The 17,333-nt window shown below is 32.4% G+C and overlaps 5 protein-coding genes and 1 pseudogene across 6 annotated transcripts, besides 2 other annotated features; 3 read left to right on the top strand and 3 right to left on the bottom strand.

The window, feature by feature from the left end:
- Nucleotides 1–3,327: 3,327 nt before the first annotated feature.
- Nucleotides 3,328–4,628: a mobile genetic element.
- Nucleotides 3,424–4,548, top strand: TVAGG3_0424390 (annotated as a pseudogene). The gene has a single exon. A coding segment is annotated over exon 1 (1,125 nt).
- Nucleotides 4,629–5,785: 1,157 nt separating the features above from the next.
- Nucleotides 5,786–7,305: a mobile genetic element.
- Nucleotides 7,306–7,341: 36 nt separating this feature from the next.
- Nucleotides 7,342–7,836, top strand: TVAGG3_0424360 (uncharacterized protein; the record flags this gene model as incomplete). The annotated part of the gene is made up of 1 exon (XM_051233533.1): nucleotides 7,342–7,836. The coding sequence occupies one exon, from the start codon at nucleotides 7,342–7,344 to the stop codon at nucleotides 7,834–7,836; it is 495 nt and encodes a 164-aa protein (XP_051103263.1).
- Nucleotides 7,837–8,543: 707 nt separating this feature from the next.
- Nucleotides 8,544–8,780, top strand: TVAGG3_0424350 (uncharacterized protein; the record flags this gene model as incomplete). The annotated part of the gene is made up of 1 exon (XM_001299419.1): nucleotides 8,544–8,780. One exon carries the CDS (start codon nucleotides 8,544–8,546, stop codon nucleotides 8,778–8,780), a length of 237 nt encoding a protein of 78 aa, XP_001299420.1.
- Nucleotides 8,781–9,823: 1,043 nt separating this feature from the next.
- TVAGG3_0424340 (ankyrin repeat, PH and SEC7 domain containing protein SECG-related family) lies at nucleotides 9,824–12,247 on the bottom strand (the record flags this gene model as incomplete). The annotated part of the gene is made up of 1 exon (XM_001299418.1): nucleotides 9,824–12,247. One exon carries the CDS (start codon nucleotides 12,245–12,247, stop codon nucleotides 9,824–9,826), a length of 2,424 nt encoding a protein of 807 aa, XP_001299419.1.
- Nucleotides 12,248–12,807: 560 nt separating this feature from the next.
- Nucleotides 12,808–13,990, bottom strand: TVAGG3_0424330 (uncharacterized protein; the record flags this gene model as incomplete). Its single annotated transcript, XM_001299417.1, has 1 exon — nucleotides 12,856–13,989. One exon carries the CDS (start codon nucleotides 13,987–13,989, stop codon nucleotides 12,856–12,858), a length of 1,134 nt encoding a protein of 377 aa, XP_001299418.1.
- A 446-nt stretch (nucleotides 13,991–14,436) lies between these two features.
- Nucleotides 14,437–15,696, bottom strand: TVAGG3_0424320 (ankyrin repeat and SOCS box-containing protein 4 family; the record flags this gene model as incomplete). The annotated part of the gene is made up of 1 exon (XM_001299416.1): nucleotides 14,437–15,696. One exon carries the CDS (start codon nucleotides 15,694–15,696, stop codon nucleotides 14,437–14,439), a length of 1,260 nt encoding a protein of 419 aa, XP_001299417.1.
- Between the last annotated feature and the right edge of the window lie 1,637 nt (nucleotides 15,697–17,333).

Genomic DNA, 17,333 nt, shown 5'->3' with positions numbered 1-17,333 from the left:
TATACGCTCATTACGATGAAGAAGTCATGAAAATTCAAGAGGGTGAAAAAAGAGGTGAGAAAAGAGGTGAGATCTCACCACTTCACCTAAATTTATTTTTGGATCATTTACACTCATTACGATGAAGAAATCATGACAAAACATTTACGCTCATGTTTGACAAAGTCATTTACACTCATTACGATGAAGAAATCATGAAAATTCATTTACGCTCATTAACGATGAAGAAGTTTCGACAAATCATTTACGCTCATGTTTGACAAAGCATATACGATGAAGAAGTCATGAAAATTCATTTACACTCATGTTTGACAAAGTCATTTACACTCATTACGATGAAGAAGTCTTGACAAAACATATACGTTCATTACGATGAAGAAGTTTCGACACATTCATTAACGCTCATGTTTGACAAAGTCATTTACACTCATGTTTGACACATTCATTTACGCTCATGTTTGACAAAGTCATTTACACTCATGTTTGACACATTCATTTACACTCATGTTTGACAAAGCATATACGATGAAGAAGTTTCGACACATTCATTTACACTCATGTTTGACAAATCATTTATGATGAAGAAGTCATGAAAATTCATTTACACTCATGTTTGACACATTCATTTACGCTCATTAACGATGAAGAAATCATGAAAATTCATTTACACTCATTTACGATGAAGAAATCATGAAAATTCATTTACACTCATTTACGATGAAGAAGTTTTGACAAAGCATATACGTTCATTACGATGAAGAAGTTTCGACACATTCATTTACGCTCATGTTTGACAAAGTCATTTACACTCATTACGATGAAGAAGTCATGAAAATTCAAGAGGGTAGAAATGAGGTTAGAAATGAGGTTAGATCTACCCTTCTACCCTAAACATTATTTTTGGATCATTTACATTCATTACGATGAAGAAGTTTCGACAAAACATTTACGCTCATGTTTGACAAAGTCATTTACACTCATTAACGATGAAGAAGTTTCGACACATTCATTTACGCTCATTACGATGAAGAAGTTTCGACAAAACATTTACGCTCATGTTTGACAAAGTCATTTACATTCATTAACGATGAAGAAATCATGAAAATTCATTTACACTCATTAACGATGAAGAAGTCATGAAAATTCATTTACACTCATTAACGATGAAGAAATCATGAAAATTCATTTACACTCATTAACGATGAAGAAGTTTTGACAAAGCATTTACACTCATTACGATGAAGAAATCATGACAAAACATTTACGCTCATGTTTGACAAAGTCATTTACACTCATTAACGATGAAGAAATCATGAAAATTCATTTACGCTCATTTACGATGAAGAAGTTTTGACAAAGCATTTACGCTCATTTACGATGAAGAAGTTTCGACACATTCATTTACGCTCATGTTTGACAAAGCATATACGATGAAGAAGTCATGAAAATTCATTTACACTCATTACGATGAAGAAATCATGAAAATTCAATGAGGTGAGAAAAGAGGTGAGAAAAGAGGTGAGATCTAACATTCTACCCTAAACATTATTTTTGGATCATTTACACTCATTACGATGAAGAAGTTTTGACACATTCATTTACGCTTATTACGATGAAGAAGTTTCGACACATTCATTTACGCTCATGTTTGACACATTCATTACGATGAAATCATGATAAAACATTTACGAAGAAGTCATGATAAAACATTTACGAAGAAGTCATGATAAAACATATACGAAGAAGTCTTGATAAAACATATACGATGAAATCATGATAAAACATATACGAAGAAGTCATGATAAAACATATACGCTCATTTACGATGAAATCATGATAAAACATAAACGATGAAATCATGATAAAACATAAACGAAGAAGTCATGATAAAACATTTACGATGAAATCATGATAAAACATATACGATGAAATCATGATAAAACATATACGTTCATGTTTGACAAAACATTTACGAAGAAGTCTTGATAAAACATATACGATGAAATCATGATAAAACATAAACGATGAAGTCTTGATAAAACATTTACGATGAAATCATGATAAAACATTTACGAAGAAGTCTTGATAAAACATAAACGATGAAGTCTTGATAAAACATTTACGATGAAATCATGATAAAACATTTACGAAGAAGTCTTGATAAAACATATACGTTCATGTTTGACAAAACATAAACGAAGAAGTCATGATAAAACATTTACGATGAAATCATGATAAAACATTTACGAAGAAGTCTTGATAAAACATATACGTTCATGTTTGACAAAACATTTACGATGAAATCATGATAAAACATATACGATGAAATCATGATAAAACATTTACGATGAAATCATGATAAAACATATACGATGAGGTCATGATAAAACATTTACGATGAAATCATGACAAAACATATACGATGAGGTCATGATAAAACATTTACGATGAAATCATGACAAAGTCAAGACCTTTGGGTCTCGCCGCTTAGCGGCTGAGGTGAGAAAAGAGGTGAGAAAAGAGGTGAGAAAAGAGGTGAGAAAAGAGGTGAGAAAAGAGGTGAGATCTAACATTCTACCCTAAACATTATTTTTGCTGAATTCAGCAACAAAATGAACGAGGTCAGAATATATGCAAATACCTTTGAATTCATTCATAACACCCTTTGTAAGCTCGTAAATGTTTGTTTTGAGGTCGAGCCACTTTTGGCTCGACCGTATTCATTCATCCAAAACTCAAGAATTTCCTGCATGAATTTTGTATAAAAACCAACCGTCGAAATTCAGACGGTTGCTATATTCTTCACAAAATGCCTTATAATACTCTTCGTTCTACAAAGCAAGCATATCATTGGTTTGAAAACCAACAGACAAAAGAACTTTTAGAAGAATTTCCTCATATGTTTGCTACCCTCGGAAAACCGAGGGAAGAGATTCCGTATGAAAATTCAAGAGGGTAGAAAAGAGGTGAGAAATGAGGTTAGATCTACCCTTCTACCCTAAACATTATTTTTGGGTCATTTACACTCATTACGATGAAATCATGACAAAGTCATTTACGATGAAGTCATAACAAAACATTTATGTTATACAGTAATGTTTTGTTATGAATGTTTGTCCTACGTGTTGGCGTTAGTGTTGAAAAATAATGTTTGTCCTACATGAAGCCGTACAAGCGTTTGAGTTTGTTTATGAATAAGATTACACTCTTGTTTTCTGTATCTATCATACAAACATAAGCAGCACCTGTTTTTCTAAAGTTTATATGAAGTTTTCGATAGTTAAGACCTGTATAGTAATAGAATGCGTCCTCATTCTCAACATAGTATAGGGTGTCCAAAGGTGCGTTTAGCACAGCGCTCTATATGAGACTATTAAAGGAGATATATGCTGATTATAAATATATAATAAAAAATATGAATATATGTATATGATGAGTAAGTTGTATTTTGGCGCCATGCCGGGATATAAAATGAATTTTGAGACAAGAGGCGGTTTCGCGGGAAATTTTGGCGGGATTTTTTTCATTTTTTTAATGAATCATAAAGAAAACATCCTCGCTCTTGCAAAAAAATGCAAAGACTGTAAAAAATCTACGAGACATTGGTAAAATGCTTCGGTATGGATGCTCCTAGCTATTCCACTGTAACGTATCATGTTAGGATGTATCACTTCATGAACAAAAAGGCGCCCATCATAAAAATTGACAAAAAATCGCCGGATCAAAGAAAAATCAAAGCAATTCTTCAAGCGCTAGATGAAGACCCAAGAGCATCACTCAGAAGGATAGAGGAGATGACAAAGATACCACGTACAACAGTCAGTTATTATCTGCACAATTATTTGAACTACAAACTAGCGTATACACGTTGGGTTCCGCACAACCTTAATTCAGTTCAAAAAAAATCTAGAGTCCAATCTTCGAAAGAGCTCCTCTCTCTATTGCGTGCGTATCAATCCAAGAAGTTTCGCTTTTTAGTAACAGGGGACGAGTCTTGGTTTCAATATGCAACAGAAGCCAAAATCATTTGGATCCCGAAGGATGAAAATCCGCAAACATTCCCGAAGAAAAAAATTGACACACCAATGATGATGTTGTCGTTTTTTGGGGCGTGAATGGCATCATCGCAATTGATATTCTTCAAAACCTAATACGATGAATGCTCAGTATCTAATTGACAATGTTCTTACTCAAATTATCAATTCTGATGAGTTTGAGAAATCCAAACAACAAAAACAAAAGTTTGCAATTCATTTTGATAATTCAAGAGTTCACAAAAGTCATAAGGTAATGAATTACTTGGTGGAAAACAATGTCAAAGTTGTTCCAAACCCAATTTATTCACCTGATATTGCACCCTCTGACTTTTATTTATTCGGCACGCTAAAAAAGAGAGCTGAAGGACGCGAATTCGCGAGTCCAGATGATCTTGAAAATTTTGTAAGAGAGCAATTTGAGCAATTTTCTCATGATGATTTAAAGCGTGTCTTTGAAGCCTGGATCGATCGCTGCGAACGCGTGATTGAATCCAATGGTGATTATATTTAAATAAACTTTATATATATGTAACTTGTTTATTTCTATTCGCAGTATTCAGGTTTGTGCTAAACACACCTTTGGACACCCTATAGTAGAACTCAAACGAATGCTTACCATAATCTGTTATTTCAACAGCTTCGTCAGATATTTCATCAACGAACTCATAAACTATATCGCCATACTTGCTTTTATTTCTATTGTTTTCAGATTTAGAACACCAACGAAGGTTTGAGATTCTGTTGTCCGTTCTATCATGATTTATATGGTCTATTTCTTTCAAATTGTTTGGATTTTCAATCCACTGTTCTGCAATAATTCTATGCTTTAAATGTGTTTTGTTGTTTAAACTAAGCTCAATATAACCATAATTATTTAAGCATTCACTCATAATATGTTTGTCTTTCTTTCGACGAATAGTAAAAGGATATGTCGTACAAATCTCATACTCTTCATGATTTCTCAATGTTTCCCATTGAGTTTGTTCCCCACTAACGTTCTCATTGACGTCCTCAATATCTTCTTCCTCACTGAACTCGTCAATATTTTCACTAGCTCCTTCTGTAATGTTTTCATCGGCATTGTCATTGACTTCTTCTGTAATGTTAGATGTTGTTGTTTCGCTCATGTTCTTTCACTAATATTAAAAGTTATGTTGTACGAATTTTGAACAGAATTTAGAGCAGTTATGAAACAATGAAGTACTTTTACGCTATTGAAAGGAACTATGAGAGTGAAGTACATGACAGCAATGACAAAAGGAACTAATATCAAACCTAATGAAATCGCTCACGAGGACATAGAGCTTAACAAGTATTTTGTGGAGTATCTTATAAGTGAAGAGTATGTAAGACCTTACTTCATGTTTGACAGCATGAATGAGGATGTTATTTCATGGTTAAAGAATATAAGCAATGTTTTCGGTAAGTACGTCATAGATGACAAAGGTCTTGTTGTATTTTATGAGACAGCAATACGAACACAGGAACTAATGGATATTATGCACTCAACAGCAAAGAAAGGATTTAGTACTATTGGTATAAATGAACATTGCAGGAATGATATATACAACCTATGCTCACGAAAGCCTTACACAAAAGCAATACAAATGATAGAACATAAGTGTCTAAGGTCAGCAAATGAAATCATTACTGTCAGTGGTTATGAAAGAACTGTTAGCAAAGATGAGTGGAAACAGCTATTCATATTAAGGAAGGACGTTGCTGAACTAGTTAAACCTGTTGCACAAACATTGTTTCAGATAAGACCAGCAATGACTAAGAACCCTTTGACCTTAGTCAATGAGACCATAGAGGTTGAAGATAATGACATGAAAGAACTAGGAATGAATGAGAGAAGTTGTGAAGGATGTTTGAGTCAAAACACATGGTTCTTTAGAGCTGTTAAGAAACTTAGTAAAGAACGACAGAAATATTTTATAGAGAAGTATTGCAAAGGATGTGTAAATGAATTGCTTGAAATAGAACTTAGAGACACTTTCACACTAAAGGACTTGAGGAAAAATAAGTACATGAGTGAGGACGGTATTGACATAGCTAGTGTTATAAATGACCTAAGAAGATGTGTTGTTGTTATTGACGGAGCACGTATGACATATCTAGTGAAAGATTATGATGGAATACGAGACACAACAACACTTGTGTCAGTAGATAGCAAGGAATTCAATAAGCTCATGAAGAGTATTTATGTAGGACGTATTGAGGAGAAGGATGTGAACGCACTGATGATTTATGAAGCGGGTCAGAACAAGAACTATCTTATGAGGTCAGGCATGAGATTCTTTGACGAAAGAGATGACATTTACAGCTATTTCAGAGGATATGAGTATGAGTACTGAATGAAGTAGATGAGAACGTTATTAAAGGATATTTGAAACATGTTCACGATGTCATATGGAATGAGGATGAAGAGCTTTATGAGTATGTTTTGAACTGGTTCGCCTACATCGTTCAAAATCCTTGTGGAAAGACTGGAACAGTACTTTTGTTAATAGGAAAGCAAGGAACTGGTAAGAATGTACTTAGTAATGTTCTATGCGAGCTCATTAGCAAGTACGCCAACAATAATATAACGGCAATAGAGAATGTGGTTGGTAGATTCAATGCTGCTATTGAGAACATGAAGCTCATCGTATGCAATGAACTAAGCTCATGCGATACGTCTAAGGTCATGAACCACGACGCACTAAAGTCAATAGTAACAGAGACTCAGTTGGACTTAAATCAGAAATGCCAGCCAGTAAGAAAGATAGAGAATGTTTGTAATATCATCATGATATCTAACAACTTCAACTCAGTAAAGATTGACAAAGACGACAGAAGATTTGTTGTCATTGACGTAAGCAGCAGATACAAAGGAAATTACGAATATTTCTCAAATCTCATTGAAAGCTTTAATGAAGAGTTTTATTCAAACTTACTGACGTACTTCATGAGGAAAGATTTAAGTGAATTTGATGTAAGGAAGATACCATTCATCAGGGCTAAACAAGAACTCATCGAAATGAACAAAACACCTTACCAAATGTTTTACGAGGAGTTCTATGAAAAGTTTGTATCCGGATGGAATTGTACAGAGTGCTACAGAAGATATAAAGAATTTGCGAAGGAGAATGAATTCTTTGCATGTAGTTCAAATGTATTTGGTGGCAAGATGAGAGAATTTGTGAAGAGAAGTAGAAAGCGAGACGGTTCTGCAAGAAGTTATATTTACGAAGCAAGTATGATATTAGAAGGTCGTGGAAAGAAAGAAACAGTGAATTATGAGGAAGTGCTTGAAAAATTCATGGAGTACATGGGAAGCAATATAGCATACAACAAAGACATATACAATGAGTTTAAGTACTATTGTGAACAGCATGAGATTGAAGTAATGAGTAAAGGAGACTTTGAAACGCTTATGAAAGACAGTAAGGAGGTCGTTCATGAGAACAGTGAGGAGGTCATACATGAGAACAGTGAGGAGGTCATACATGAGAACAGTAAGGAGGTCGTTCATGAGAACAGTGAGGAGGTCATACATGAGAACAGTGAAATAGTTCATGATGTCGTTCGTGAAGAAGCCATTGCAACAAAGAATGAGATAAAGGATTTCATAGAACTTAACAAGGAGGAGTTTAAAGAAGGCTATGAAGTGAAAAGATGTGAAGAAGATTTCTTGGCGTATTTGAAGAAAAAGAGACTAAAGCCAATGGCTCAAAATAAGTTTCAATCGATGTTTGAAAAGAAACGTTTGAGCTATGGTGGTGTAAGAAGCACATATTACTTTGTTAAGAAGTGAGGACATTTATTTTTGTCGTTAGTGTTGGAGTTTGTGTTTGTTGTTAGTGTTTGTCATTTGTGCTGAGGTTAGTACTTGTCGTTAGTGTTGGAGTTTGTACTTATTGTTAGTGAGAGAATAAATTAAATCATGAACTTTGCCATGGTCTCTGTCCCTAGTAGTTTTCATTAAGTTCTGGAAATAATGAAAGTCATGAACTTTGCCATGGTCTCTGTCCCTAGTAGTTTTCATTAAGTTCTGGAAATAATGAAAGTCATGAACTTTGCCATGGTCTCTGTCCCTAGTAGTTTTCATTAAGTTCTGGAAATAATGAAAGTCATACTTTCTATCAGATGAAGCATGCAGATGAACATAATGAAAGTTAGTGAGTTTGCCACGAGTTATGAATAAAATATTGGCATATTAGATGAGATAGCTGATGAAACAGATGAAGATAAATTAAATCTTGGACTTTGCCACACTCTGTCCCTAGTTCCTCAAAATCCTTGACAACGTTGCTTAGAAATTTTGGTTCAAAACCTCATCTGATTTTAATCTGTTATGCTACCTGTTAAGTTTCGCGAGATTATAAATGTCATGGAGTTATATAAAAAGGAGGGACAGCTAGGGACACTGGAAGTACTTGTAAGGCTATCTGTTAAGATTGCATGAAATACTAAAAAGTCATGAAATCCATTATCGCTGTGCTAGCTTCACCTTAGAGTAAAATGACGACTAAAGTCACTGAAGCAATGAAACAAAAGTTCTTGGTAGAATACATTAAATCAGGAACTATTCCAGAAGGTTTTTACATTCATACTATGAAGGATGGTAGAGTTCAGTTTAGAAAGATAAAGCAACCATTAGATAAAGAAGGAATTTTGAGAAAGATTAAACTTCATGAGGACAACATTGCTAAACTTAGGAAGAAGTTAGAAGAGTTGGAGAAAGGAAGAGAGTTATAAAGTAATGAATTCAAGTGGGTGAAAAAAGAGGTGAGATTTCACCACTTCACCTAAACATTATTTTTTCACCTCTGACAACGTTTATTTTTCATTAGTGAGTTCGTTAGTGAAAACGTTAGTGTGGGTGAAAAACCGGGTGAAAAAAGAGGTGAGATTTCACCACTTCACCTAAACATTATTTTTGTGCTATGTTTTCATACGTGTGGGAGTGGTGATATCATTAATTTTTAAGTTTATTTTTTATTTTACTGAAAATTTTTATTTGGATGTAAATGACAGAACAAAGGCAACTCATTCGAATTCCACAGTATAACAAACATACATTTAAACATTTATTCTTCCTTCCTGAGCATAACATGTTCTTTCAAATACATCCGAGACCAGTTGACTTTTCATTGACTGTGTATAAAGATAGAAATAGTTATATCATTAAACCATACGATGACGAAGGTAAGTTATGTAAATTGTACGTTAAGAAGTTAGAGAAAGTTTATGACTTCAAGTATGACTACAATAGGGTTAACACTGATGATGAAGATATTGAGGAAAATTTATGAGAACGTTTATTTTTTCATTAGTGAGTTCGTTAGTGGGTGAAGAGGTTGGTGGCTTTGTAAATATTTAAGGTTAAGTTAGTGTTGTCGTTTGTGTTGTAAAATATACGTTAACGGTTTTGTAAAGTGTCAAATTCACATATCATGGGTAAGGAGGCGCGCAGTGCCGCCGTACCCTTGATATGTTTACTAACTAAGATAACCCTTTGATGATGCTCTAACGAGTGGAGTATCTCCAAATTTATTCTTTGCTTCTTTATCAGCTCCAGAAGAGATAAGATATTCAACGACTTCATGATGGCCTTTCCATGATGCACTAATAAGTGCAGTGTCTCCATAATTATTCCTTGCTTCTTTATCTACTCCAACAGAGATGAGATATTTAACAACTTCAATGTATCCATTCAATGATGCAATAATGAGTGGAGTATCTTCATCATTATTCTTGGCTTCTTTATTTGCTCCAACAGAGATAAGATTTTTAATAACTTAAAGATGACCCTTTGATGATGCTCTAACGAGTGGAGTATCTCCAAATTTATTCTTTGCTTCTTTATTTGCTCCAACAGAGATAAGATATTTAGCAACATCAAGGTGTCCATTCAATGATGCTGTAATGAGTGGTGTATCTCCATTATTATTCTTGGCCTCTTTATTTGCTCCAACAGAGATGAGATATTTAACAACTTCAATGTGTCCATTCAATGATGCTGTAATAAGTGCAGTGTCTCCATCATTATTCTTTGCTTCTTTATCTACTCCAATAGAGATAAGATATTTTACAACTTCAAGATGTCCATTCAATGATGCAATAATGAGTGGAGTATATTCATATATACTCTTTGTTTCTTTGTTAGATCCGACAGAGATAAGATATTTAACAACCTCACGATAACCCTTTGATGATGCTGTAATGAGTGGAGTATATCCATCATTATTTTTGGCTTCTTTATTTGCTCCAACAGAGATAAGATATTTAGCAACATCAAGGTGTCCATTCAATGATGCTGTAATGAGTGGTGTATCTCCATTATTATTCTTGGCCTCTTTATTTGCTCCAACAGAGATGAGATATTTAACAACTTCAATGTGTCCATTCCATGATGCACTAATAAGTGCAGTGTCTCCAGCATTATTCTTTGCTTCTTTATCTACTCCAATAGAGATAAGATATTTTACAACTTCAAGATGTCCATTCAATGATGCAATAATGAGTGGAGTATATTCATATATACTCTTTGTTTCTTTGTTAGATCCGACAGAGATAAGATATTTAACAACCTCACGATAACCCTTTGATGATGCTGTAATGAGTGGAGTATATCCATCATTATTTTTGGCTTCTTTATTTGCTCCAACAGAGATAAGATATTTAGCAACATCAAGGTGTCCATTCAATGATGCTGTAATGAGTGGTGTATCTCCATTATTATTCTTGGCCTCTTTATTTGCTCCAACAGAGATGAGATATTTAACAACTTCAATGTGTCCATTCCATGATGCACTAATAAGTGCAGTGTCTCCATCATTATTCTTTGCTTCTTTATCTACTCCAATAGAGATAAGATATTTTACAACTTCAAGATGTCCATTCAATGATGCAATAATGAGTGGAGTATATTCATATATACTCTTTGTTTCTTTGTTAGATCCGACAGAGATAAGATATTTAACAACCTCACGATAACCCTTTGATGATGCTGTAATGAGTGGAGTATATCCATCATTATTCTTGGCTTCTTTATTTGCTCCAGCAGAGATAAGATATTTAGCAACATCAAGGTGTCCATTCAATGATGCTGTAATGAGTGGTGTATCTCCATTATTATTCTTGGCCTCTTTATTTGCTCCAGCAGAGATAAGATATTTAGCAACATCAAGGTGTCCATTCAATGATGCTGTAATGAGTGGAGTATATCCATCATTATTCTTGGCTTCTTTATTTGCTCCAACAGAGATAAGATATTTAGCAACATCAAGGTGTCCATTCAATGATGCTGTAATGAGTGGTGTATCTCCATTATTATTCTTGGCCTCTTTATTTGCTCCAGCAGAGATAAGATATTTAGCAACTTCAATGTGTCCATTCAATGATGCACTAATAAGTGGAGTATTACCAATATTATTCTTGGTTTCTTTATTTGCTCCGACAGAGATAAGATATTTTACAACTTCAACATGCCCATTATATGCCGCATAATTAAGTGGAGTATATTCATATTTACTCTTTGTTTCTTTGTTAGATCCAACAGCGATTAGATATTTAACAACTTCAACATGCCCATTAATAGCTGCATAAATGAGTGGGGTATATTCGTATTTACTCTTTGTTTCTTTATCACAGCCGCAGAGAATGAGAGATTTAACGAGTCTGAGATTTCCTTTTTCGCTTGCAACATGAAGAATATTCTTTTCATCTTCCCATTCCTGTTTTGTAGAATCTGTCTTTTTCCAAAGACCTTTATCGATTGCTTTTGAAATCATATTATGTTTTCCGTGACATGAGAGGTCATTAAATAAATTGTAAACGCTTCCAAAATCATATGATTTCCTAAGTTTTGCAATTTTGGATAGAATTTCTTTCTCATTGAAGTTTTCATCGTTTATATCATTGAATTGAGATTGATGTAATTCAATTTCATTTCCATTTAACTCTGCTTGAAGTTTTTGAATTTTCTGAGTAGAATTGAATATCTCTTTTTCTGTTTGCATTAAAATAACAATGATTTCATCTAATACTGTCAATTTCATGTATTTTTTGATGAGGATTAGAATTAAAATGACATCTTGAAGATTTTTTATTGAAACATTTGCCTTTCGAGTACATCTGTATACATCAGATGCACTAAGTATTGATTCTGATTGCTTGAGAAGGTTATCGAACTCAAATGATGTTAAACTTGAAGATTTCATGATTTTTTTAATATCTTCGATTTGAAAAAGATTAAAGAAATTGCCCCCTCTAATGTAATTGCTTATATGAGCTGCAATATATTCAAAATTAAGAACGGGACTTTTACTCATGAACAATTATGAAAATTTAAAATTGAGAGGGAATTTGTGATTTTTGTTATGGCCTCAATTTTTCCCACAATACTTTAAGCCTCTTCATCTAAATAAATAAACAACAGCATAGTTTCGAGAGATTGTAATATTGGTTTTGAATTATTGAATAAAATTTCCAAAAATATTTATTAGGCGTAATGCATGAATATTACTCAAATAATATACTCTGATGTGTATGCAGCATACTTTATATAGCGGTTTTTGTGAAAAGATCAAATTGATTAGAATTTGTGATTTTATTTTTCTTGAAATATATTTATTTTCCTAGTATTTATTGTTGCTACTATGTTTTGAAATGGTTTTTTTCATATAGTTTCCTCAATGAATAGAAAATATGTGGGATTTTTTATAGATCTAGATATAGATAAGGGTATTTATCACATTTAATAGGTATCATACATAATATTTGGTAATATACAACAATTTACAATATACAAAAACAAAAATTATAAAAATTATAAACCAAGTTTTGAAAATGCCTGGTCAAGAGCAGACTTTGAAGACTCTATTCTGCTTCTCCTCATTGACATCTCGTTTATTAAGTTATTCTCTTGCTCACTTCTGAGTTTCATTTGTTCTAACTGTGCAGAAGCTGCTTTGAGAGATTGTTTTAAGTCAGCTCTCCTCATTCTCGCAGCTCTGATAGTTGCATTATATTCCTTCTCTTTTGCCAATAGCTTTTGCCTATAAAGTTCTGCAACAGAAGGTGCAAATCCATCTACATCCAAATTAATATTTTTTAATTTCGTTTGTGCTTCTGCAAAATGGTTTTTAATAATAGACTCTTGCTGTTCATGAACAAAATTATTCAATTTTTCCTTAAAATTGGAGAAATCTTCTTTAATTGTATTTGATGAATCGGATTCTTTCAAAAGTGGGGCGACATGTTGGTAAACACCCTCTAACACTAATTTCAGTTTGTTATTTTCTCTTGTAATCTGGTTTATTTCATTTGATTTCGAATTAATTTGTGGATCAAATGGATTTATAGCAGTATTCTTAAAAACAGCATCTTCTGCTTGTTCCTGTATATCTCTGTTTGATTGTTCTAGGATTTTGTGATGGTCTTTACTCTTGTTTGTGTAAAAGCGGCGAATTGAAGTTAATTGTGTTTTTATATCAGCTATTTGGTTTGAAATTGCATCAATTGAACTCATATACCTTTCACATTTGTTTTCTGCTGTGTTTAATGTAGTATTTAATGATGTTTCGATTTCATTTTGTTCTATTTTTAATTGTTCGAACTTTGAAGAAAGATTTTGCTGCTGAATCTTTAGATTTTTGTTCAAATCATTGATTTTTGTATCCTCTGCTTTAATTATTGCAACTGTTTTTGTATATTTATCTGTTATTTTGTCCTTCCTAAGATTTAATTCATTAATATCATCTAAAAGCTTTTGGATGAACTCTTCACGATCTTTATTTACGAATTCATCAAGCACTTCAGTTAATCTTCTTGCAGCAAAATTATAAGAAGTTGGATGTTTCTGTAACTGTTTAGCTAAACCATCACTCAACATCCCATCAAAAGATAATACGACGGAGTGCTGCAATGATTTATATCTGTCATTGAGATATCCTTCTTCCATTTAATCTTTCCGTTGAAAATTTCCGAGAAAAAATTGAATTTTGAGCAATAATCAATTAATAGTTTGACCATGGAGAATAGAAAGATATTCGTTGTTTTATTCTCTTTAATTATCACATCCAATTCTAAATGAAAGTACATCCAATTGTCAAAATTAACAAGTCACGTATATAATATTGCGCGTTCTATAGGCGCGCAGCTTCGCTGCGCGCCGATATAAGCTGAAAATTTATATTGAAAATGACCGCTGCGAAGTAAGCAAAACGTAGATTTATGTTTGGCGATAAATGAGCCACAAAATCAAAGTACGGGAAATTCATTAAAAATTGCGATGAAGTGCCTAAAAAATCACTTGAATAAAATGCTAAATTATTTTTTATTTCTGATAAAATTCGACTTTGAAGATAATAAAAAATGAAAAAGAAAAGAGGTATCTTGCAGTTGATTATTATTGTTTTCCGCCATATGAAAGAAGAAGTTCCGCAGTTTCTTCACTATTATATTTTGCTGCCAAATGAAGAGCGGTATTTCCATCGTTATCTTGTTCATTGATATTTGCACCATGTGAAAAAAGAAGTTCCGCAATTTCTTTACTATTATTATATACTGCAAAATGAAGAGCGGTTCTCCCAGCAAAATCTTGTTCATTGATATTTGCACCATGTGAAAGAAGAAGTTCCGCAGTTTCTTTACAATTATGCCATGCTGCAAAATGAAGAGCGGTTATACTAGCTTCATTTTTTTCATTGATATTTGCACCATGTGAAAGAAGAATTTCAATTGATTCAATATTATTGTTAGATGCTGCAAAATGAAGAGCGGTACCCCCATATATATCTTTTTCATTGATATCTGCACCATGTGAAAGAAGAAGTTGAGTTATTTCTTTACTATTCTTCATTGCTGCCAAATGAAGAGCGGTTTGCTCATCTTCATCTTTTTCATTGATATTTGCACCATGTGAAAGAAGAATTTCAATTAATTCAACGTTATTTATAGATGCTGCATAATAAAGAGCGGTTTGCTTATGTATATCTTTTTGACTGGCATCTGCACCATGTGAAAGAAGAAATTCTGTTGTTTCTTTATTATGCATTATTGCATGATGAAGAGCGGTTCTTCTATGGTCAGCTGTTTCATTGACATCTGCACCATGTGAAACAAGAAGTTCAATCACATCTTTATTAACATTATTAATTGCTGCTGTAAGAAGAGCAGATTTAAAGTAATAATTTCTTTCATTGATATTTGCACCATGTAAAAGGAAATATTCGCAAAGGGATGGAATATTAAACATGGGTAAATAATCCAAGCATATGTTAACATCATTAGTTTGATCGAAATAAACTAAAAATGATTCAAGATTTTTATATTCTCCACAATATCCTAAATTGATACTTAAATCGTACTCGTTCATCAAGAATGTTACAAAATCAATGTTATGTGAGATGATTGCATACTCCATGCATTTATAATTTGGTTTTTGATATTTCAAGCATTCGCTCATGATCTCTTGATTTCCGCTTAAAAATGATAATTTTAGACATTCTGGAGTTATTTCTGATTGAAATTTCGTTCTTAAAAACTTGAAACAATCTTGATCTTTCTCCGTTTTTAGCCGATACAACGCATTATATAAATCGATGTGGTTTTTGTAGATACCTCGTAATTGGCCATATTTATTTGGGTGAATGTCTTGATCAGACATGCAAAATTTTTAAAAGTTATATATTTTGCTTTTTACCAGCAAAATAACAAAAGAAGTGTTTAAAATAGTTATTTAGGTAGCTAAATTGATTTTTCCTAGTATGCACCAAACTTGTAATGATAGTAGTAGGATAGGACGGGGTGTGTGACTTTTTTTGTTACGTCTATATATAGATGAAGGTATATTTTAATGCATCTTCTATACATAGATGATATAAAAATTTTTTCTTACGTTTTTTAAAAGTCATGAATTTGTAAGAAAGTGCGACATTATTAAATAAATTAGTAATAAATATTATATACTAAACACATTTTAAAATAATTTATTTTTTTATCTTTTATAAAAGAAGCTATATATAGATGATGTCAGATATTCCGCGATTAATTAAACATTGTTTAAATCCTGAATGGGTTAAACTTCAATTTAAAAAGGAAGACTGTGAATTATTAAATGAATATGAAAGCCAAAATAAGCTAATGAGATATAAATATAATGATAAAGAATATTTAATTTCATGGAATCAATGGAGTCATAATCAAAGACCTCATAAACGAGAAGAAGAAATTGAAAATAATGAAATGGAAATCATTGATGACATTAGGGATAAGAAAACATTTAGGAGATTATGGTAAAAGTTCCGAATTCTTTAAATCTAGTATGTACGAGAGAGTAAAAGAAATCAGATATAATTATTTTCATGAATGAAAAATAAACTTTAAAAATTCATGTCTCACGAAAAATTAAACGCAAGACTATCAAAAGATAGAGTTGAAAGAGTAATGGTAATGATGAAGAAGAATTTGATGAGTTCAACATTGAACTTTAAGAAACTAATGATTATTTGAATTTATGAAATCAATTATTTGATTTACTCTTTCTTCAATCTCTTCTATTCTTTTTGTTAAATCATCTATTTTCATTAATGAGGTGATTCTTGATTGAGGAATAGATTTCAAACTAACCACTCCTTTTATTTTTGAAATTTTGAATCCATTAACTTTAAACATTTTATTCAATTTACACGTTGTCAATTCTTCAAATAATTTTTTATTGTTAGCATAATAGTCATTAAATTCTTCAACAGATGAAAAAATTTTTATTTCAGTAATTGGTTTAACAACGTTTATTTTTTGTTGAACATTTTCATTTATTTCTTCCTCCTCTGTTTCATTTATTTTTAAAATCGGTTTCATTTATCATTAAATAAAAATTAGAATATAAGTGATGAAATATATTTTTTAATTAATATTAAATCAGAAATGGCGGCAGGATTCTTTAAAAAATTATGGGATGGAATTAAGAAAGCTGCGGGTTGGGTTCATAAAAATATTATTAAACCGTTGCAAACTTTTTGGCACCAGTAGCGAAAACGGCAGGAACTATCATAGGTGGAGTATTAGGTACTAAAGCAGGTAATCCAGCGATGGGAGCACAAGCAGGTAACGCAATTGGTGGAATGCTGAAGGAATACTTAATAAAATAGGAGGTAGATAGTGGAAAAATAAATTATTTTTATCTTAGTATCGGTTGAAGTCTTTGATAAACTTTTTCTCCTTTATTTAATATTTCTCTTATTGGGGCAGCTTTTGGTGTTATTGATTCAGCAACGTCACTAATTGCTTCTTTATTCTTAAATA

Source organism: Trichomonas vaginalis, chromosome V (genome assembly GCF_026262505.1).
Source record: "Trichomonas vaginalis G3 chromosome V, whole genome shotgun sequence".
NCBI classification, from domain to species: domain Eukaryota; phylum Parabasalia; order Trichomonadida; family Trichomonadidae; genus Trichomonas; species Trichomonas vaginalis.
Note: the sequence above shows the minus strand (reverse complement) of the source record. Positions and strands in the feature narration are given on the sequence as shown.